We start from the raw sequence: 23,633 nt of genomic DNA, 5'->3' as shown, positions 1-23,633 counted from the left end.
GAGGAGGTATTTGCAAAAGACAGTGTTTATGGATAGCAGACAATAGAGAAGTAGGGATATGGTAGAGAGACTGGTAGGGAACCCTGGCAGGCAGGGTGCCAAAAAGGCAGAACTGAGGTAATGAAGGGCCTTTTTCTGAGTTTATCGGCCCCCAGTTTCCAATTCCAGTTTGGTTGTGGCTGAACAAATTGTCTCCTTGTTAAGTTACTCAACTTAGACTGCTCACCTGTAACTAGGATTTTGGCATTTCTGCACTATTCAAAGGCCATGAGGTATAAGACGCCTTATCCATTATTCATGTTTGTTTCAGGCTAAGTGCTGGATCCCCAGATGCTGAGAATTTATAGATGTCTACTTGGAAAGCACTGACCACAACACAAACTGCTCTTGGGTTGTTTTTACAGCTTAAACCTGTGCATCAGTCTTTCTTGGTGTTGACCACTAATTAAAATAATCAAAATTACTTATAGACTATTATTTTGTTTGCATGGATTTGTGTGTGTCTGTTGGGAAGAAAGGTCAAGAGTGCCTGAGTGTAAGAACTGCGTGTGTGAATACAAAATACGTGTATCAAATATTTCAAGTATGATGTAGATCTTCTGCAACGATTTTTCTTGGAATCATTAAAAAGATTCACCTTAATCAGATCCCACGACTCCTCTACAAATACACTTTTCCCTAAGAAGAATTTAAGCCTAGGATGATTTCTATCCTGACAGAGCCTTAGAAGTATCACATTTGCAAAGAATAGAAAAGAAATAACCTGAGGCTTTACACTTGAGCTGTGTGTTCACATCATTTATTCAACATCAGAAACTCCTACAGGCTCAACCATCAAACATATACCCAGTGACTGACTGTCTCATTCTCCTCACGGACCCAGCCTGCCACACAGTCTTCATGCCCCAGAAATACTCTCTGGATAGAAACACCAGAAGGAAACACCCTGATTTTTCAGAAAAATTGCTTTACTTGACACATTTTTCTTCCACTTCTCGTCTTCCTTCTCTGGGTGCTCATCCTTCAGAAGCTCCTTTGAAGGCTTCCATTCATCCTCCCTTGCAAAGCCAGGGCTCCCCTTTGGTCCCTACGATCTAGGGCAGGCCTGTGGGCTGCATGCCTCGTTTAAACAAGGAAGTGGCCCTTTGAGAAACCCACTTTAGGATCAGAGAGTCCAGAGTGCAGCCAGAGGCCTGGGAGTGAGGCTTGGACTCTACACTCAATAGCTGTGTGACCTAGAGTGACTTACTTAACCTTTCTGTGCCTTGGATTGCACTTTTAAAAAATGTGATAATGAGCCCTAACCGGCTCAATGGCTAGAGCGTCGGCCAGCGGACTGAAGGGTCCCAGGTTCGATTCAGGTCAAGGGCATGTACCTTGGTTGTGGGCACATCCCCAGTAGGGGGTGTGCAGGAGGCAGCTGATCGATGTTTCTCTCTCATCGATGTTTCTAACTCTCTATCCCTCCCCCTTGCTCTCTGTAAAAAATCAATAAAATATATTTAAAAAAATAAAAATGGGATAATGATATCTTACAAGGCTGTTGTAAAGATTACATGGGTTAATAAAAAATATTTAGAAACTTGTCTAGCACATAACAAGTTCTCAGTAATGTTTATTATTTTTATTATTTTCTCCCTCTCCTCTCCCTTGATATTACCTTTTATCACCATGAATGACAACTATCAATATACAATTGGTTCCTGAGTCTCTATTTCAGGATTTACTCTGTTCAGAGAGCCACACCCGTATTTCTATGCCTTGGGCATTTTCATCCTAATATCTAATTCCTACCTCGAACTCAATACCCCCAAAGCAAAGGCACCATATCCACACCCTGAGCTGCTACCGACCACCTGGGTTTGCTACTGTGACTTGAGGCAGGCTTGCTCCACACATTCAGTGTTCGTTAGCAGGCCCTGCAAGAGCTACTTGAACAGGACCTTCCATACCTATCCTCTTCTTCACATGCCTCTGTCGTCACCCCAGGTCTTCCATGCTTTTCTTCTTAACTTGACTCTATCTTTCCACTGACAACAGACTAAGATTTTTAACATCTATTTCCAATCATGTCTTTCTTCTGTTTAAATTTCTCCAGTGAATCCCATTAACTCAAGAAACTGAATCTCAACTCCTCTAGTGGGCAGTCAAGGTTCACCCAATAGAACTCCCATCTGTCATTCTACTATGCACCAATAGAATCTGTATTCACTGTCCTCTCTGTTTCTTCATGCTATTCCCTTCACCTAGAAATCTCGTAGTTTTTCCCCATTATTGTTGGTCAAACCATATTTTCTTTAGGGCCAATATTGCCGGGGTCCTGCCCCAGCAGGTCCAGGGGTCCCCAAAGGTGTGGACGGAGTCGGCGAAGAAGGAATGACACGGAGACAGCGTTCAGTTGATCAGCAGCCTAACCAGGATCTCTAGCCAAGTTCTGGTTAGGCTCTCCAGCGAAGTTCTGGTTAGGATCTCCAGCCAGGTTCTGTGTCCATGTTCTCTTGCTAGGTTCTCCAGGTTCTCCAGCCAGGTTCTGTAGCCATGTTCCCTCGCTAGGTTCTCCAGCCAGGTTCTGTCCAGGTTCTCCAGCCAGGTTCAGTCACCAGGTTCTAGTCAGGTTCTCTTGCCAATTTCTGTAGTCAGGTTCAGTCCAGGATCTTTTGCCATGTTCTCTCCAGCGAAGTTCTTCTGTCTCTAGGTTCTGTGTAGGTTCTGTCTTCTAAGTTCTGTCTTGTTACATCTGTATTTATACCAGTTGATTCCAATCCTATCAATCTCTATTCCAAAGGTTAGGGCGTTTCTTATCTCCATTCCAGGGAGTAAAGATTATGTAGCTTAAGCATGATTGTTCATAGTTAAAGTGATTAATTACCCGCCTGGCACTTAGTTAAGAGGTTTTATTCCCTCCCTAACTTCAGGGGAAAATCCCTACCTGGGGAAACAACCTTTCTCAGAGACCTTGGTTAAAACACATAGTGCCAAGAAGGTGAGCAAACACATTAAGAATATATGGCATACTTGCCATATATGCCAGGTCCCTTGAAACAGCAAGCATGGACTGGCTCCCGGCAAATTCCCCCTTTTTTATTTTTTAAAAGGAGGCATTAAAAAGAAAAACCCCAAATGCTCTCTTGTATCCATTTTAAGAGTAGGATTGGCACTTTCCGTTATTACCTGAGTCCTGATCTATCACCCCAGGGAGAGCTTGCCAATCCTGCACTTTCCCGGGGTGGAAAGGCTGCAGTGGGGTTAAGGATAAGGCTCCTTGGGCCTACCTCCTCCCATGCCTTTACATTTACCTTTCCTTCCTCAGAAAAGCATGGACATACTTGTTGTATAAAACGTTCTGTCTGACTGGGAGTAACCTTAATTCCTCTGCTAGCAAGCATATGTGTTAAAAGATCAATACAGAGTCTTATTTCTTTAGACTCAGTATGGCACATTTTCTTAATCTAAAGATCAATACAGGGTCTTCTTTCTTTGGACTCAGTATGGCACATCTTCTCAATCTAAGAATCAATACAGAGTCTTCTTTCTTTGGACTCAGTATGGCACAACTTCTCAATCTAAGTTCTGTACTATCCACCTTCTTACCCTACTTATCCTCTATAGGGGGGCCTGAGGTACCCTGGTGGAGTCCTATCCATCCCGAATGTGGGGGTTCTCAATGGGGGGGGCTTACCTAGGGGAATCCTGTTCCAGGGGTTCCCAAAGGTGTGGACGGAGTCGGCGAAGACTATCCACCCTCTTCCTACGGTGGAGTCCTATCCATCCCGAGAGTGGGGCTTACCTAGGGGTCCCTGTTCGGGCGCCAGTTGCTGGGGTCCAACCCCAGCAGGTCCAGGGGTCCCCAAAGGTGTGGATGGAGTCGGCGAAAGAAGGAATGACACGGAGACAGTGTTCAGTTGATCAGCAGCCTAGCCAGGATCTCTAGCCAGGATCTCCAGCCAAGTTCTGGTCTGAATCTCCAGAGAGGTTCTGGTTAGGATCTCCAGCCAGGTTCTGTGTCCATGTTCTCTTGCTAGGTTCTCCAGGTTCTCCAGCCAGGTTCTGTAGCCATGTTCCCTCGCTAGGTTCTCCAGCCAGGTTCTGTCCAGGTTCTCCAGCCAGGTTCAGTCACCAGGTTCTAGTCAGGTTCTCTTGCCAATTTCTGTAGTCAGGTTCAGTCCAGGATCTTTTGCCATGTTCTCTCCAGCGAAGTTCTTCTGTCTCTAGGTTCTGTGTAGGTTCTGTCTTCTAAGTTCTGTCTTGTTACATCTGTATTTATACCAGTTGATTCCAATCCTATCAATCTCTATTCCAAAGGTTAGGGCGTTTCTTATCTCCATTCCAGGGAGTAAAGATTATGTAGCTTAAGCATGATTGTTCATAGTTAAAGTGATTAATTACCCGCCTGGCACTTAGTTAAGAGGTTTTATTCCCTCCCTAACTTCAGGGGAAAATCCCTACCTGGGGAAACAACCTTTCTCAGAGACCTTGGTTAAAACACATAGTGCCAAGAAGGTGAGCAAACATATTAAGAACAGTATGCCATATATGCCAGGTCCCTTGAAACAGCAAGCATGGACTGGCTCCCGGCACAATATAAAATGTTAGCTTCTTCTCATATTTCCTTAAAATAATATGATGCCTCCCTCTCTTGAACTTCCACAGAACTTTGCACTCATCTATGGTATTTATCACACTCTGACTTGTCTCCTTCCTGGTCCTTGGCATGCTTCCTTTATTCCTCCTTTTAGACTGTAACTTCTCCAAAGGCACTTACTACATCCTTTACAGCTTCAAATGGGATCAAATGAATGGCAATAATGGCACCAGGTATTAAGCTTATTTATTCTGCAAAGCAGCAGCCTGTTGTCAAATGCTAACTCTCTCCCTTGCAGTCCTCATAAAAAGAATGGGAAAGCATATAAATGCAGTAGCACACAAGAGGAACATACAGTGTGAGCAATTATGCCAATTCCTTTTATAGGAAGAACACAGCTGAGATAAACATGGAAGCAGATCATTTACCAGCCACAAGTCTCCTTGCCAAATTCTCCCTTCTTAATTTTTCATTAAAGAAAATCAAGGAAGGTAAACAAAAGTAGCCCTTGGGAGGGATCAGTGTAGTGGAAACAGCTCATTTATCAGCCTGGTCTTAGAGAAATGTCTCATTTTTTTTAAAAAATTGCACCTTTTGAGGCCGAACACTTGTGTCCACAGACTGGGGTGCACACACACACACACACACAGACACACACACACACATTCTAGGTGTGTGCAGCCAGCCTTTGGGGTGAAGGTGAAGAGGGCAGGTCAGGCAGGAGCCACTTACCTTCAGGGCATCTTGGGTGTCGTCCAGACAGTAGACTCGGACGCTGTACTCTAGAGAGGAGCAGCAGAGTGGCCCGAAGATGGCCAGCTTCAGGCGCTTGGCGGCCCCTTTGGTGATGGACTGCCCGACCAGGGTGTAGGTGCTGAGGTTCTCTGTGAGGAGGTGGCAGGCTTCTGCATCCAGCTGAATGTAGCAGGGGGTGGTGAAGTTCTCCTCTCCCACCACCACCACATCCTGTGGGACAAGAGCGAAGGGGCCCGGGCTGAGCACGGAGGACCCTGATGCCGACCAATGGTGGTAGAGGCTGCAGGACCTCTTCTCCTGAATTTGCTTATTAATTTTCCTATTCTTTTTTTTCTTTCTCAGGCTTTATTATCCCTCTATTTCCATCTGTCCTTGTTATCTCCCTTACTTCCCTTGCCTTTACTGCTTATATTCTTTATTAAGATGCCATTCATTTAGCAAGTTTTGATCTGAGAATCTACATAAAATTCCAAAGCAAATTCATGAACTATCTTTTTTTTTCAGTGTAGCCGTATTTTTTATGTGTTTATGAGAATTTAATGTTTTAATCTCCAAAATATTTTTGAGACCAAAGTACTATTTTATTTCAATGCAATTATAGCAGTCATTTTATTTTTTTATTTTTTCTAAAAGTCTAGGGTTTGAAAATAATTAGAAAACTTAAGGAATCATGCAATATCATTCTACCGTGTTCTTCCAAACTCACCTGCCAATTACTTTCTAAAGCCAAACAACTATTTTTCCTCAATAATTTGGCCAGCTGGACTCTACAGAAAGCACAGTATGGCCAACTCCATGCCTTTAAGACAATTTTCTGTGTTATTTTTCATGTAAGCCTTTAAATAATCTTTCCTTAGATGTTGAAAATATTTAGCAAGAAATAAAAATAAGTGGAAGTGATGAATTTTGTGAAAGCAGTTACTAACTCAATCAGTTTTTAAAAATATGTTTTTATTGATTTCAGAGAGAGGAAGGGAGTGGGAGAGAGGGCTAGAAACGTTAATGATGAGAGAGAATCATTGATTGGCTGCCTATTATATGCCCCCTACTGGGGATCGAGCCTGAAATCTAGCTATGTGCCCTGACCGGGAATCTAACCATGACTTCCTGATTCATAGGTTGACACTCAACCACTGGGTCATACAGTTTTAAATTTATCCAAATGACACAGGCAACAGAAATTATCTGAAAGAGCAAGCATAGAATCATTAACCAAGGGTCACAGTTCCACATGCTTCCCAAAGCATCAAGGGACTAGGGAGACAATAAGGAGTGGTGGAGACTGTGGTAAAGCAGAGCAAAGGCCTGTCTGAAGAGCTGAGTCTCCACTTGGCTTCAGCCCTTTGCAGCTTTGCATAAACTTAGGGCTACTGAGCACACAGCCTTTAATTTTTCAAGAGAAACTGGAAGTTTAGATTTTTATGGGAAATCGTCTTTTTCATTAATTCAAACTTAAAAGAAAATTTCATGTGGGAGAAATAAAATACATGTGCAGGTATAGCTCACCCTCTGCATTAGGCTATTCATCTCCACAGAGGCAGGAATTATATCTACTTTGCTTCCCACTGTGTCTCAGTGGGCCTGGCTGATGGCGAGCAAATAGTTATTTGTCCAAAAAATGAAGGAATGTTTCAACATAAATTGAGTCCCTGGGGCTGGACAAAGATATGAAAGAAGTAGCCCCCTGAGGTGGCTGTTTTTTAGTTAGGCCTTGCAACGTCATCTGAGCTCCAGGTCTTTTCATAGCATCCATGAAATCGTTTCTTCAACTGAACCTGTACCCAAAGATGAAGTTCAACCTGAATGGGAAAAGCTCACCCTCTCCAGGTTTATTCCCGCCAGAAAGGACACCTGGAAAGCAGCTGCTTTCTGTAGCAGGGTGAACACCGGCCTCGGGCATCATCTAATAACGGCATGTTACAGAAAGCCTCCTGGAGGATATGGTCAAGAATATAGATGTCCCTGTCCCTGTCCCAAATATAAGTGTTTGCATAAGGACTGTCCTCTTCTCTTCACATCTCTTTCTTTTATTAGTATTGATGTTATTATTATTATTACTCAAATTACTATTATTCACATTACCCAGACATAGTGTAATTGTGTAGAGAATTGTGCAATTTGGGGTCACTAATTATGCAATTTGAACTAATCCTTTGGAATGTTTTTGAGATAAATTATTTAAAGCTTAATTAAATTAAAGTTAGATTTGGTTAAGTCTGGTCTTAACATAGAGGATATTCCTAGACTTCAATCTTGGACTGGAGGTCCTCTAGCAAGGAGTGATCCCCTCAAGTGGCCGAAAGAACATGTCCATAGAAGGAAATTTCAGTTAATCCAGGATGCCCTGCTGCTCTTCTAAGTCCATTATGACTTTTTCCTAAAATATTATGTATAGTTTGTTCAAATGTTTCTTTCCTAAAAGGAAAGTATGATATGTAATCACAAAATACATAACATATAGATTGGGTACTTGTCTTTGTAATGATTACACAAAAATACAAGGGTAGCTTTTTAAAAGTATTCAATTTTGAAAAATTGTTGTTTTTGATAAAAACATTCCTGAAATGTGTTTTCTTGAGAATAATCTAAATGTAATTTTTAGTTGGCTATTTTCCATATAAACAACAGACACTGTTTATTCAAGGGATAATAATGAAAATACACAAACGTTTAAAAAGGTATTAGGTCTAAAACCTTCATGGGAAACATAACAAATCCTCCGGCACTTTACTGCGGGTGCTAACCGAAGGGTTCTGAGGTCAAGAACAGGATTTTCTTAAGGCGCTGTCCTCCAGCACTGAGGGTGGCAACAGCCACAGAGAGACAAGAAGCCACAGGTGTGCCTCGTTCTACTGGAGCTCAGAAGACTGCTTCTGTAAGAACCTAACACTGTCTGAGCCAGGTGCAATGTTTCTTGACCTGTAAATTTAAAATTTATATATATTCACCAAAACATGTATACGCACTTTAATAGCTGATAGCTCAATTGATGTTTTTTTTTTTTCCCTTTTTCTTTTTAGCCAGACTAAGCTTTGAACAGAGGAAATTCATCTTAATATGCTACTGGAAGTTTGAAAATGTAGTTGAAGTTCAAATACCACCTTTATAATTATTCAAAGTGTGTATACATTTCTGGGGACACAAAGTCCCCCCCAAAATGTCTACACATTTTAACAGCTGATAACTCACTTAATTTTCACTCCTTTTCAGGGGTAACTGATTTAAAGAATGGGTGAAGCCAGACTAAGCTTTGAACAAAGAAAATTTAAGCACTAGATATTTTTATGGGGACACATAAAAGATAAAGTTCACGGTATAAAACCGGCAACAGCTGATGAATCGAGGACACACAAATACGGAACAAAATGATGCTTGATGTTTGTGATCCCATTGCTTCGCATTATCAACAGTGCCTGGACCAGAACGGTCAGCGGTTTGAAAACAGGCATTGATTAAAAATAATTTATTCATTTCTGTAGATTCTTTCCCATTTTGAAAATGAACTGTATGTTCATAAACACTGACTTTATAATCAAAGTGTATATAAAGAAATTTCCCTTCCTGAATAGTATAGTATGTATATTCCAAAATGTGTAAGGTTCCGAAGGGCACTTTCCCTATGAGCTAGCTCATGCTTGACCATAATTTTCTGTGTCTACCAGTCAACAGATGAAGCATTCAATAAACAGCCTGTCTGTCTTTCCCCCTTCCTGCCTCTCTGCCCCTTCTCCCCTCTCTTTATCCCCTTCCTCCACTTTCTCTCTCTTTCATTTTGAGTGTAAGATAAAATTCCATCCATGTTTTCTTTGAAAAATAAAAGCCTTCCCATGCTTGGTCCTGCTTATCTGCATGGATTGCTCCTGAATTCCATCTTTATCCCAACAGCAGCTCACCTCCCACTGCCCCTGTGCTGCCTGGTTCTTGAGCTGTATCTTCCAGTCCTCGGTGTTGGGATCTGCACAGTGATGCATGGTGAGGATGACTGGGCGGGTCAGCAGGGCTCCCGGAGGCCCACAGCTCACCACAGGGGTCAGGAGTGTCTGAGTGTCTTCCATGGGTGGCCTAGGAGAGCAGAGAACAGCATCAGTGACATTTCCATAGCATTTATGTGTATGTACGCTGAGATTTCAGATCTAAAATTAAACATTTTTTTTTTTGGAGTTTTTTTTTTTTGTTGTTTTTTTTGAGGGGGGGAAACGGGAGTTAAGGCAGAACCAAATTGGAAGACATGCTCTTTATACTGAGACTTTGATCTTGCCAGACTGGAGGTCTTTATGATAACAGTGGGGCTGCCAGCATCCCTTTGATCCCCTTCCCTCAGATACAGGTCTGCCTTTGGTGACTTCCTTTGAAATTCATGTACAGATAATTTCAGGATGGAATGAGAAGAAACAGTACTTATGAGGTTATGTAACCATGCTTTCTGGTAACACTTGCCATTGGTCTCACAGGGTTTTAAGTACTTTCGTGTTTTGGGGACCTAACTTGAAAAAATACTTCAAAAATATCACTTAAAAACAAGGACACCCTAGAGCTAAACTTCCTCCAAATGATTTTCGGGAATAATTTAAGCTAGTACAGTAAATTCATTCTTTCAAAAGTGACCAGACAGACTCTAGAATTGTATTTCTACAGTAATTTAAAATGAAATCTCTCTCCTTGTATACTTCATATTATGAGAGCCTAAATGGGAAAAAAACAAACCCTTAAAGATCCAAAATCTTTATTTCATATCTCTCTTTTTAATTGCCTTAAATCTTTTCTCCGACAAGATTGTAATCAACAAACAAATGGATAAATTAACCCAAGTTATCAGTTGGCATGTGAAGATGTAGTCCCAAGATGTTGAGTGGATTGCCCAAAGTCTCACAACTAACAGCTCTATCGCTGGGACTAAGACCAATCAATGTCTTCTCAACAACAGTTCTCAGTATTACTCTGTCAGGTAATATGGCTTAAGGAATCATTGACTCATATAATTTTAGAGGAGGAAGGGCCCTTGGGATCAGTAAGTACCATCTTCTGTCCAAAGCAGGAGCCTCTCTATAATATGCTGACATGTGGTTTTTAGTTTTTCAAATTTTTTTCATCCATTGATTTTAGAGAAAGAGAGGAAGGGAGGGAGGGAGGGGGAGGGGGAGAGAGAGAGAGAGAGAGAGAGAGAGAGAGAGAGAGAGAGAGAGAAACATCCATCTGCTACTCTACCCATCCATGCACCTATTGGTTGCCTCCTGTATACACCCCAACTAGAGATGGAAGCCACAACCCTCGTGCATCAGGATGACACTACAACCAACTGAACTATCTGACCAGTGCTGGTTAGTGCTTTGACACATCAAACATTGTAGTCCACGACTGCTGAGGCTCATTTCATCTATCACCAACTTACATATACAATGCATTCTTATTTAGAATGAACACAATCTCTCTTCCTGACACCTCTCAATAAACCCTTGACCTGCTTTCTTTCTACTGTGGCATGAAAGCCTTTCAAATATTTAGAGATTGTTACCATGTCTCTAAAAATTCTTCTGTATTTCAGAGCAAACATTCTCTCAACTCCTTAATGTTTTAAACTTCAGCTAGAAAATCATGGTTTCCTGCTCTCTCCCTATATTTCTATCTTCACTTTCATATAGATGTCTATCCGTGTTTCATTATCTTCACTAAAGTAGGTCATCTTGGAATGAATGTAATGCTCAAGTAGGCAGTATAAGAGGACTACTATTTTCTGGGTTTTGGAATATGTAGTTTTATCAATACCTCACAAATCATTGTATTGGGTTATTCTTAATCAAGTGATTATTTATAAATATTTTTAGCATGCTTGAGTTAGATGGGAAGATGGATATAATATGGTTAAACATCTTCTGTATAAAATGAGGCAATAAAGCCCCAAGAAGGTCGGGTAATTTGTTAAACTAACCAATCTATGTATTTCTAACATGAGAGGCTCTTAGACTAAGTCTCTATAGTTATGTGTTTGCAATGATGATGGCTTTTGAACCTATGTACAGAAATTTATTTTTAGCTATTTAATTTCTCCTTAGTAGATTCCAGGCAAAATTTCAGGACATCAATTTCTTAATGCTATGTCTTTCCTCCAAATATTGGCTGTCTCATCCAGTCTTTTACCCTCCATAAATCTGATATGCCTGCCACTTATGTTCTCATTCCAATCACTGCTAACATTGTAATACAAGAATAGGGCAAGAGACAGAGACCTTTCCAAGGGCACCACTTGCAATGTCTCTCCGGCCTGACATCAATACTCCAAGTTCTTTAGTTCAGCCAAATATAAACCCATTAAAATGTATATTGTCTCGTTCACCTCTTTCCATTTCATTCATGTGGATATTGCAGGGACATATCAAATTCCTTTATAATGGCCATGGGCACTTCACATGGATTTTTCTCATCTTTACTTGTAGTTCATATATTAAATACTACATAATCTAGAAGTTAACTTATCTCTATGGCCTCATTTAACACTCAATGAGCGATAGCAGTTGTTACTATTTCTTTTTTTTAACACTGATGGAAGAGAATTCTCCATGGAGCGCTCATGTTTTTTGCAAGTTCCTATCTTCTCAAAGTAGTTGCATAGCACACACCTTGGAAGATAAGACAGTGCTTAGCTCTGGAGTAAATGGTAGACATGCCTACTTCTCATGATAAAAGTCTCAGGTTCCCTAGGCCCAGGAGTCCTTTCCCTGAGAGGCAACCACTGGATGTGTAGGTGTTGTTTATCCCTCTTTGTATCACTCCTGCAGAACCTGGGCTCAGGAAACTGGCACAGCAATGAGAATACTCTGGAAAGTGCTGTCCTTGTGAGTAATGAACTGCACTTTGTCTCTGACTAGGATTCTTGTGCCATGTGTCAGCGTCTAACTGGCAGTCTACGTGGTAGCTCACAAATAAGGTTAAATCTTAGAGATTCCTTAGTTCTTGACAATTATTTTTATAAGTTCTGAGAACTCAATTAAAACTTGGCATATTTTTCCCTTAATAAAACTCGGCTGTCACTGCTTCCTCTCTCATTCTAAAATTTTACTAGCATCTCGCCAACCTATGGCTTTCCCCCTTTCCATTTAGGAAATCAAAACAGTTTTTGACTCCTTTTCATCTTTTAATATCATCTCCATTCTCACTGAATAACAACACAGTTTTATTAAATCTAAAGTTATCAAAGTACTTGAAAATGTACTTATATTTGGACTTTAAATTTATTGGCAGCTTAAGAATTCATTACTATTCCCTTTACCCCTTCATTTTCATTTCCTCTTAACCTAGTTTTCCCTCCTTCCTTCCAATATGAAATGCATTCTCTTAGATCATGAGTGAAGCTTTGCTTTTATTGTGTCATAGTTAATATTACACCCTCTGCCCTGAGCTTTTTGAAATTTGACTTTTCCTACCAGAGACAGTGGAGATGGGGAAGCAATGATTGCATTTTCCTAAGCACTACTCTTACCTTTTAGTTGCAATGATACCTTGAGCATTAAACTTTTCTAAAAATATATTTTATGTAATTTAATTTTTAAATTGAATTTATTGGGGTGATATTGGTTAATAAAATTATATAGGTTTCAGGTGTACAGTTCTATAATACATCGTCTGTATATTGTGTTGTGTGTTCACCACCCAAGTCAAGTTTCCTTTTGTCACCATTTATCTCCCCCCCACCCCGCATATCCCCTTCTACCTCTCACAAACACTCTTTCCCTCTGGTAATCACCATACTGTTGTATGTGTTGATGGAGCATTAAACTTTTAAGGAAGGAAACTAAAGTGGAAACCACTTCGGGTGGTCCTTGCAGTACGATTGAGGATTGGAAACATCTGTCCCTCAGTCTGCTGTTAGCAGCAGGTGCTTGAGGCGGAAGGAGGAGGGGTTCTTCTCATCACTGAGTGGGGACAGAAGGGAGAAGACTCTCTGCTGGCCCAGGGAGCTGTCAGACCTGCTCTCCCCAAGCATACCCCTGGCATGCAATATTGATGGGCGCCATCCTTAGGGAATGGATAGCAAGAAGAGGAAGGGGCAGTAGGTGTCAAAAGAATTTATTAACTCAGTGAGGTGCAAGAATGTAATGAATAGGGAAGTGGTGAAGTGAAATTAATAGCAGGGAATGAAAAACAAAGAAGGAATAATGATAGAAATCTTTTTTGTGTTTTCAAGATGAAAGTAGTGCTGAAATTGAAAACATTTGCAAGCACTTACCGGAGCGACTTAGGGACCAACCGTTAAGATTTACCAAAGGTCAGAGTGTTTAAATTTACATTTTCTTTATTTATATAAAGAGATGATATTAAAATCCATTACACAGAAATAGTAGAAAATAAATATAAACAGGTCTGATTCACGTGTTTGCAGAGAAGGGTTTATATCTCATGTTATGTAAGCTATTTAAGCAAACATTAAGTAAATATTCATTGCAGATGATGTGGAAATGAACACAAAGCAAAAATTAGCCGCAGAAGCAGCAATTAAGTAGAATTTCAGGAATGAGCGCCGATTAAACTTTTACAGGCTTTTCAAAGTCCAATAATGACAATATCATGGTAAACGCTGGGCGGGTTCTGAGGCCGCCAGCACAAAGCGGTCAGGCAGGAGTTTCCATTTCCTGTCAGAGGGCTTTTCCCACATTTGCCTGCTGTGATCAGTGAGGGGACCATCTCTTGCACACAGAAGTGCATCAGTTACAAAACTTTCACAAGAGCAATTGCATTTGCTGCTCATGGCACAGGTGGTTAGGATAAGGATTTACGTTACGTCTTTTTCCAGAAGAGGAAATGGAAACCCGGAGATATTAACACACCTGCCTAAGGCTGCACTAGTCACAGGCACAGCTAGAATGCAAACAGAATCGGCTGGTTTCCTTCTCATAATGGTGTATTTGGGGTTGCTCATCTGGGTCGGGCCTTGAGAAATTTGTTTGCCTCTTTGCTAGAGCAGGTTGAGAGCTGCTTATTGAAAAGAAGCTGTCTCCGTCCACCTCTGTGTGGGGCCGAGATCCCTTCTAGTAACAAGCATGTCTTTTGTCAGGTCCTCCAGGATGACAATCCAACCCTAGGCTCAGCTGCCTTTTAAAGCGGTTTCACATATAACTGGCAACTTGAAATATTTAAACTCTAGGTATCTGACAGGGAATATCTAACTCGCTTGCTATCAAAAACTCAATTGAGGGGAAAAAAAATATGGCCCTATCTGGTTTGGCTCAGTGGATAGAACGTCAGCCTGTGGATTGAAGGGTCCCAGGTTTGATTCTGATCAAGGGCATGTATCTCGGTTGCAGGCTTGATCCCTGTCCCTGGTCTGGGCCTTGCAGGAGGCAACCAATCCATGTGTGTCTGTCACATCGATATTTCTCTCTCTGTGTCTCTCCTTCTCTCTCAGGTGAGAATTAACAACAACAACAAAAAATTTAAAAAATATTGATGCAAGTTATTTTAAAGGGAGTGTCACCAATTCCCTAACCTAAATCTATCCCCAGATTAAGAAAGAACAGGTAAGTATTGAGCCCTGGACTGAATTACTAAATCCTTGTGTAATTATTTCACTTTGTTTATACTTGGACCTTATACCATCCACTTACATTGAGGGGCACTAACGGAAGCAGCCCTATGAAACTCATTGCTGTGTCTATTATAAGGATGTTGTCCTTTGTATTAATAAAATGTCTCCTTTAGGAGGAACCACAGACATTGAGCTTCTCCCAGGAACATTTTTTTTCCTCATGGACACACGGATCTTATAACTTACTACGTCCCCTTCTGGAAAACTTCGAAATAGTAAATCTAAGACCTAGACCTGTTATCAGAAATATGCTGGGAACATTTTATATTTTAACTCTTATCTGACTTTATCTTATCTTTTTAAATTTTATTTTTTCATCCACTTATTAAACATTTTTTTCTCCCATTGAAAAGACAGTTTTTATAAATCACCTTGAATCATTTCTTTATAAGGAGGATTTCAATAAATACACACTGCAGAGAACAGTAAGAGAATAAGACTTAAGTATACCTGGACTCGTCTCCCTTCCCCCTGTACCTTTAATCTCTTTATAGCTGTTCCTTCAAAGGGAGAATTTAGTGCGCTACTTAAAGGGAGAATACCTTGGGTTCCACTGAGAAATAATAATGTCAACTGTTATAAAGTTCCAAACTGCGTGTTAAAATGAATGTAAACTTCCTACTATATAATTACCTACATAGAGATTTTTGGCTCACTATCCAAACACATTATTATTTATATTCAGTAAATATTTATGACTAGAGGCCCAGTGCATGAAATTTGTGCATGGGTAGGGTCCCTAGGCCTGGCCAGTGATCAGGGCTGATTGGGGCCTTCTGGCTGCTGGGCCAGGGCCTTCCTTTGTTCCATGCTGCCCCCTGGTGGTCAGTGCATGTCATAGTGAGCGATGGTCGAACTCCTGAGGGGACACTTTACATATTAGCCTTTCATATATATAGATAGTTTTAATTGCTTCACCACTAACTTGCACCTTAAACTCTTCCTACTGGGATTTCAACCTTTAAAAAAGTACCTAAAGACTATCAATGTCCTCTAGTTGACAAATCTAATAGTTTTTAAATTATTATTCTTTATATTTTAATTTTAACAACACCTCTATTAACCATTTCCTCCATCTCGAAACTCTTTACATTTGATTTTCCCTCCTAGGACACAAACATTCATTCTTGCATTTAAAACATTAATTTGAGGGGCCACTATATGCTAAGGACCATGACCGATGCAAATTCTTTATCCGCCTTATCCTTTCATGTTCTATTTAGTGTCGCTCATCAAATCCAAACTGTAAATAGGAATATTTCCCAGAGTTTGTTCCCCAGTTCTCTTCTTTCTGCTTCTGCATCTTTCCCCTGGGAGGACCCGCTCACTGGTGACTTGCCATCTGCATCTCTAGCAGGAATCCTAGATCCCCGCACTCACACACCCTGTGCCCATTTAACTCAGAAATTGTCCTTTCTCTGCTTGAACCAGTTGCTGCTTCTGACCTCTCTCATTGCTCTCACAATTCTCACAGTGCCCAGGGCTTGGTACCTCAGTCTGTATTCTTTGTGTTTTGCATCACTTCTAACCAGTTGTGAAATACCTTTTCTTCTGAAATATACTTCACTTTCTATTCTCCAGACTTGATCTTGGCTCTGTCACCTCTCCCCTCACACCTAGAATATCGCCACAGCCTGATCAGGCACCCAGCCTTCCAAGGTGTCTTTCTGTTCCCTTTACCAAGTCATCTCACACACCATTTGCCAGATAATCTTCAAAAAGCATTGCTATTCCTGTATCACTTGGTTACTCAAAACCCTTCCGTGGCCTCCTCTATAGTTTATTTAAAAAGTTCTATTTACTTTTATAGTTGAAATGTCTAAACAGTTTTTTTTTTTTTAGTATTTTGAGAAAACTGCTAGGCAAGTAGAGAATACAAAGAAAGGGAAAAGTAATGTTAATATCTTCAATTCAAATTGTTGTTCGATAAGCGATGACAATGGGTAAAATTTCCGTCTGAGGCTCATTTTTTTAAGCTGCTACTGGAAACAAGGCAAAAGGCCCATGTGAGTGCCATTTAATTGTGGAAATTGTATCCATGGGGGGGAGAAAGAAGCTTTGCAGCCTCTTCAGAGACCCATAAGGCAGGGGAGGTAGGGTTCTGGGCACAGCCTTGCAGCTCTGCTTCCTTTTTGTCAGAGACAGCGTGTCCCATCTCTGCAGCTCATTTAGGCTGCTCGTGTGCCGTTCCGTGCTTCCTCTTAGAGCCTATTCAGTAATGATAAGGCCCCTCTCGTCACATTCTCTATGCCACATGCAATGAAGTTCAGGCTTCCCTTTAGACAGTTCACAGCAGCAGATGACCAGCTAGGTGGGATCCAGCTAGAAAAACACCCAGTTCTGGATGCAATAAAGGAAATGAGAAAGAAGGAAAATGGAGAAAAATAATCCAAATTTCCCATCAATGCCTTAAAGGAACATTCATATCTCCTAATGTTCTCAGAGTCTCCTCTGCAAGAAGTTGTCTCTCACATCATGTGAGGATAGAAGGATCTTTAGTGAGCAACAGAAACTGGTCCAGCGCACACTAGAATAAGGAGGCTGAGGCGTGGCTTTTGTACTGGTGAGATGGAGGACTGACGGCGTGTGAGAGCGAGCCGAGAGCTTTGTGGTAAGATAACCCGGGTACGAATCCTGCTTTCTCTCAATCCTCAACTGTGAAACCTTGGTTACATGACTTCAATTCCCCGAGCTTAGATTTTCCCTCTTTTAAGTGGAGCTCATCACAACTTGCAGAGTAGTAGGGAGGAATAAATAATATTAGAAGGATGCTGAATAGCCTGGCTGGTGTGGCTCAGTGGTTGAGCATCAACCCATGAACCAGGAGGTCCCGGTTTGATTCCTGTTCAGGCACATGACTAGACTGCAGGCTTGATCCCCAGTAGGGGGTGTGCAGGAGGCAGTCAATCAATGACTCTCTCTCATTATTGATGTTTCTATCTCCCTCCCTCTCTCTGAAACCAATAAAAACATATATTTTTTTAAAAGTATGCTGAATAAATGGTAGCAATGTTTTATATCCTAAAACACATTCTTGTCATTGTGTTTTTACAGGAGCAAACCCGTCTGATTCACAACAGAAAGAGAGGAACTTTCTCATTTATTGGAGACAGTTATCTTTTTGTGTTTGTTCCTTGTTTCATGGTCTCTTGTACCTATTTTTTTTCAAGACCTTGAGGTTTCTCTGGCTTCATTTTGACAAACAGAGCTTCTTTGATGTACACCAAATTCAATAGAATAATCCCCTCTGCATGTAACTTCAGGTGGTAGGCATGGCAAGGAGGGATTTTGTTTCCTTTTCTTTAAAGTCAAAGGCAGAGGAACCTAAAAGCAGAAGTTTGTCACTTTATCAATTTTCTGTGTTCTCTCTCTTTCATCTAAAAGGTACAATTATCCTGGTCAGATGCCGACTGAACTATGGGAAGGGAAACCGTGGGCAGCAGGTGAGAGCACAGTCTTTCAGCTTCAGCAGGCCTCCTCTGGCTGGATCTTCAGCTAAAGATAATGCTGACCAGATGGAAAATAAGAGCCCATGAATACCTCCATGCTCCTTGGGATAAAACACCAGCCAGTACTCATTTTTGTTTAAACAAAATATCCATGTTGGCATGGCCTTGAGAGATGGCAGTACTTAGCACTAACCTTGACTCTGAACACGAGAAAGGAGAAAAACAAAGCAACAAAGGGATATTGGAGTTTGCTAATCTTCATTTCTGCTGCTGCAGGAGAAGGCCTCGGAGGGCCCATGAATGTTACTTTGCATTGGAGAATGAAAAAAATGAATATTTGATGTGAGTAAATATACGTCTTTTAGTGATTTTTCTGTTGCTCAAATTTAAGGCATGAATAATGCTCAAGGAATTTTATTATTTTCTGAGGCTAGTGTTTATGTAGGTGAAAGCACACCACCTGGGGAAAAATGTTCTGGGTCCTACAGATTATAAATATCAGTATCTCCACCCGCGAGCATGATAAAAGAGCTTTCCGGCTACTGAAGAAGAAGACGACTAAAAATGGATGTTTTTCTGAGGATGACAGAGGGGAAGAAGAAAGGTATAATGTGTTATAATGATAACCCAATTCCACATTTGTCACTAATGCTTTGTATTCCGAGCTCAGGACTAAAGAGCTGATGCCTTTCCCCTTGGGAAAAACAGCAGAAATTACATGTAAGGATCATTATTTCAACAACATCTTTTATTTTAAGATGTATGTACTCTGGAAGCATACATCAGTCAGGCCTCTAAAGCACTATTGAATGCATGCACTTTAGGTGGGAACTAAGCAAGAAATACCAGAATTCGTTAGAGGCCAGACTGAAAATTGAATTTAGGACTTCTAAACTCCTCTTGCTATTTTCACTTAAAATAGCTGCATCTTTATGATTATGACATATTCAAAATGGAACCTTTTGGTTCAATCTAGTTTTAATCAACCCTAGCTCCATGTAGAAAGGCCCAGCGTAGAATTCATAGGAGGTAAACGTAAGAAGGAGGTTGATAATACTTAAGTTAGAAAGAGTCACAAAAAGAAGAATCTACAGGCGAGAAGAGAGAGAGAGAGGCTGAAGTGGGGGTAGCAGTCAAAGGTTTGAGTTTGTCTAATTCTTTTTGACCTTTAATTCAATGATGGGAAAAGGTTGGATTCTTGAGCCAGGCCACATGAACCTGATGTCTCTGTGTCTACTCACGCGTCTCTCTGATCAACCTATGGGTCATGTCTCTCTGGATCATGTTTATGGCCGTTTTTACAGCTAATGTGGCCACAAGTCTACTTGGGAAGAGATCTCTGGTCTTCTGCCCATTCTCAAGATCCTCAAAAGTGCCTGCAGCTTCCAAGATAAAGAGCAGCAAAGATTCACATTTATACATCTTGGGAGACAAGGGCATGCCAGAAGCAGGGCACTCACGACACAATGTTTTGGGTTTATTATGTCTATTGTACAATTCTCTTTCAACTCAGACATGATTGATAAAGTCAAGTGCACCCGAAAGAAAGCACATAGTTACCTCATCGTTTCTTTCCTGTGTACAGTCACATACATTTCGTAGACTCTCCCTTGGGGAATGGCCCCAGCAGGAATCAGTAAGCTCACTCCTGAAGAGCAGAAGAGAAGAGGAGAAGTCACACAAGACGTATTGAAACGAAGGGAAACTTCACAGAATGCCTTTGAAGCAAGGGAAAGGGAGCGAGGCTTTGTGGCCACGTAGCCATAAGCCTACTTTTTCTCTAAAGACATGCAGATATTCATGGCTGCCTGGCTTTCTTTCCTTATTGGCCTCATTTGTTACCACAGCTCCCTCTGAACTGTTACAGAATTAAATGCATGGTCTAATTTTTAAAACTCTTATTTTATTTAAGGAATAGACAGATGATTCCAGTGTCATTTTCCTTGTAAAAGGAGGGGAAGACCAACAACTGCTCTTAAAATTCCAAACAGCTGTAATGATGCATTGTTTCTAATTAAAAGAAAAATCCCCGCAGGATTCAAAATCAGGGAAATACTAACTTCGGCAATATAAAAAACATATATTTCTGAAGTATCTGGTTAGCATCAGTGTTATTCCGGGACAGAATAATAATGGATGAAGAACTCCTTTCATCATATATAACTCCAGAAAGTGAACAGAACCTACTAGTTGTACTCACAACCCATCAAGCAGGCTTTTACTTAGTTGTGAATTAGTGCCATTTTGTAGGACATCGGGTTGACCTCTGTTCTAGTTAACTGTCCTATAGCAATGGCTTGCAACCTGAACTTGCATCAGAATCACATGGAAGACTTGCTAAAACATGGATTACTGGATCCTACCCCGGAGTTTCAGATTTGCCAGCTCTAACAAAACTGTATACATGTTTGCAGCTGTAACAAGTTGCCAGGTGATGCCAGGATTGTTGCCTGTGGACCACACTGCAAGAACCATTGGCCTGCACCGCTGCAGCATCACCTCAAAGAGAAATTCAGGGTGGGCAGCAACCTGAAGGTACTCAGCTTCATGATTTCATTCCAATAAAAGCAGCTTATTCCAACTCACTAAAAATTTATGGAGCACCACTGTGAGTACAGTGTTTTGGCATTGTTGTGAATGCCAAGAAGTAAAAGATAGGGTTCTTATCTTTGAAAAGCTTATAATTTAACTAGAAAGGAAATGGAATATGCCAAATGAGTGTAGGGCAATAAGAAAACTTGCCGGACCACACTGGAAAGTTTCAAGAATAAAGAATAGAGAATAAAGGAGAAGTAGGTATTCAGGCCTTTGTAAAACAGGTTGAAAATGTTGAGGCCTGGCTTTCCTGAGAAGGTGAGTAGCGTGGCAGCTGTGCCGCTGTGGGACGTGGAGTGTCACACTGGTGTAGTGAATGGCCTATTGAGGCACAGAGGGGAAGCAGGCAGACCGCACATCAGGCTACCATGCCTCAGTATTGTTCTTTTTTCCAGTGGGAACAGTAAAATGTACCTGTGTATGTGTTATGGGGATGAAATAAAATGATGGATGTAAAATAACAGGAAGAAGGCCTGACATACTTTAGGTAACTATTGTTACGCTATTAAATAAAACAGTGTATGTAAATCACCCTTGCTTAGTACATAGAAAGTATTTGACATATGCTAGTTCCCTCCTTTCCACTTGAGAAGCCTTTATAATAATGAATCTGTGAAAAAGTATCAGGTGTAGAAATGGGAAGGAAAGGTAGACTTCAGTGAATATGATTTAAAAAACCATTGTCTTGTGAATAATATAATGTTTAAACAATGAAGAGCTATAAAGTATATGTTTTCCTATCCAGTTGATAGACTATTAAAATATATTTAAAGTAATGGTTTCTAATGCACATATAAGAGCATGAAACTTAATGAGAAAAAGGTAAAGAAAGCATTTCATATAATGTATTATCCCAACTATGTAAAATGTATAGAAAAATAATATTTCATCAACTATTTAAATTTCTTAAAATATACTTTTAAAGGTATGGGGTGAAAAATTACCAAGGCCTTGAAATGGGGGACTGAATTAGAGAAGGAATCAAAGACATGTTCATATTCAGACCCTGAAGACCAATTGGTTCTGTATATCGGCTTTTCTTATGTTACATGAAAAACAAATTGTTTCTTAATGTTGCATTTGCAAAATACTCAGTCTTGTCCAAAAGAGAGAAGTTTGATTCACAGAGGAATCCATTAACCCTCTTATGACTCCATAGTTCCAAACCTAATACTACTACTGATCAATGAATGCCAAAGTTTAACAAACACACTATTAGTCATTAACTTAAACTCATAATTTAAGACCTTTATGAGGCTTATTCTCTCGAAGCAGATGACTCAATAAAAAACTGAAAACTAGATAATACTACCAAAGGACACACGCGGAAGCTGTGGTTCTAGATAGCTATACAGGAGCAGGAGTAAGGATCTTCTAACACCTTGAGGCTAAAGACTGCAATAAAGAATTAATAACTAAAGATTGGGTGTCTATTATGATGTCCTCTGATCACCTAGAAATTAGTGCTCTGAAGTATTGCTTCCTCTAGTGATTTGGAACTGAACCAACTGATATGTTTTCTAATTAATTTGTCCTTTTCAACTGCGTTGACAACAGCGAGAGCTTCTAGCTGGATGTGCCTTCTGAAGCTCTGTCAAAAGAAGGTCAATGACAGTCCTAAATGACACCTTGGCAGAAAGCTGTGAGCATAACATTTATAGAGGAAGTGTTTCCAGAATTGGTTGCAGGAAGATGGATGGTTTTGCTGATTTTGTCTGAAGGAGTGTAGATTTACATTGAAAGTAGAGTTGGGTTAGATAGGCTACATTGAACTTTTCAGGCCTAACAAAAACAAACGAAAAAAGATTTTGGTACAAAAAAAAATACGTTTTAAAGCTCCATCTTTGTGTTTTAAACCTTCAGGCATTACCTGAATTGGGAACAATAAGGTGGCCCCCGAGAGAGTTGAAGGTGCCAAATGCAGTGCAGGACGGATCAGACTGCTTTGCCAGACTCTGACTCTTCAGATTCAGAGCCTCATTCTCCAACAAGGACTGGGTCATCTGAGGGGACAGCTTTGATGCAAACTCAGAGAGGTCGTCCTGGGGGGTGACAGCACCTGAGGTGTTGTACACTTTGATTTTCAGGTTAGGCAGTGGGTCCAGAATTGGAGAGTTGGTCATGGGGATTTTGTCCGAGACATCGTGTAAGGCATAGACAGGTCCCCTGTACATGGCTGCAGCTGATGTGAGGTCTGGAGGTACTGCCAGGAGATCTGAAAGAGAAAAGGAATCTAACTTGAATACTTCATTCAGTCAACTTACATTAGTCAGTCTCCTCCTGACACTTTGAGTCGAATGCAAAGAAACTCAGCAAATATTGGAGATATGGATCTACAGTTTTGCTGAAAACAGGGCAATTAGATGACGAAGATCCATTTTATGTTTGGATACAAATAAATAGACAGATTCTGTATCGTTGTTCTGAAGGTATTTAACTATTTCAACAGATGAGAATCCTAGATAGTGAGCCCCACTAGGTGACTATAGGTATTAGCCCCCTTGTCTCTACTGGATTTCGGTTCATCTGTAGACCACTGTGCTCATAGCAATACAAGATGCCCTGTCAAAAGAGAAAAAAGGGGATTCCAGAATCAAATAGTCCATATACTTTTTTTTCAACTAAAATTTAAAAAGTATGACAGAGAAACCAGTTAGAGGGGAAAAAAAAAATC

At 40.6% G+C, this 23,633-nt stretch overlaps 1 protein-coding gene across 2 annotated transcripts in view; it reads right to left on the bottom strand.

Annotated features, from left to right (window-relative positions):
- Positions 1-23,633, bottom strand: part of UNC5C (unc-5 netrin receptor C) — a 372,030-nt gene that overhangs the window by 24,699 nt on the left and 323,698 nt on the right. For both annotated transcript variants that reach the window (XM_081109270.1, XM_081109271.1), the window contains 4 exons: positions 22,830-23,174; positions 19,925-20,012; positions 9,232-9,400; positions 5,315-5,548 (listed from right to left, as the gene is read on the bottom strand). In XM_081109270.1, the coding sequence (XP_080965396.1) occupies positions 5,315-5,548; positions 9,232-9,400; positions 19,925-20,012; positions 22,830-23,174 (836 nt within the window). The remainder of the gene's footprint in view (positions 1-5,314; positions 5,549-9,231; positions 9,401-19,924; positions 20,013-22,829; positions 23,175-23,633) is intronic.

The sequence above is a fragment of the Myotis nattereri genome (genome assembly GCF_964212035.1).
Source record: "Myotis nattereri genome assembly, chromosome: 1".
Lineage (NCBI taxonomy): Eukaryota > Metazoa > Chordata > Mammalia > Chiroptera > Vespertilionidae > Myotis > Myotis nattereri.
The sequence above is the reverse complement of the archived record's forward strand: the minus strand, read 5'-3'. Positions and strand labels throughout refer to the sequence as shown.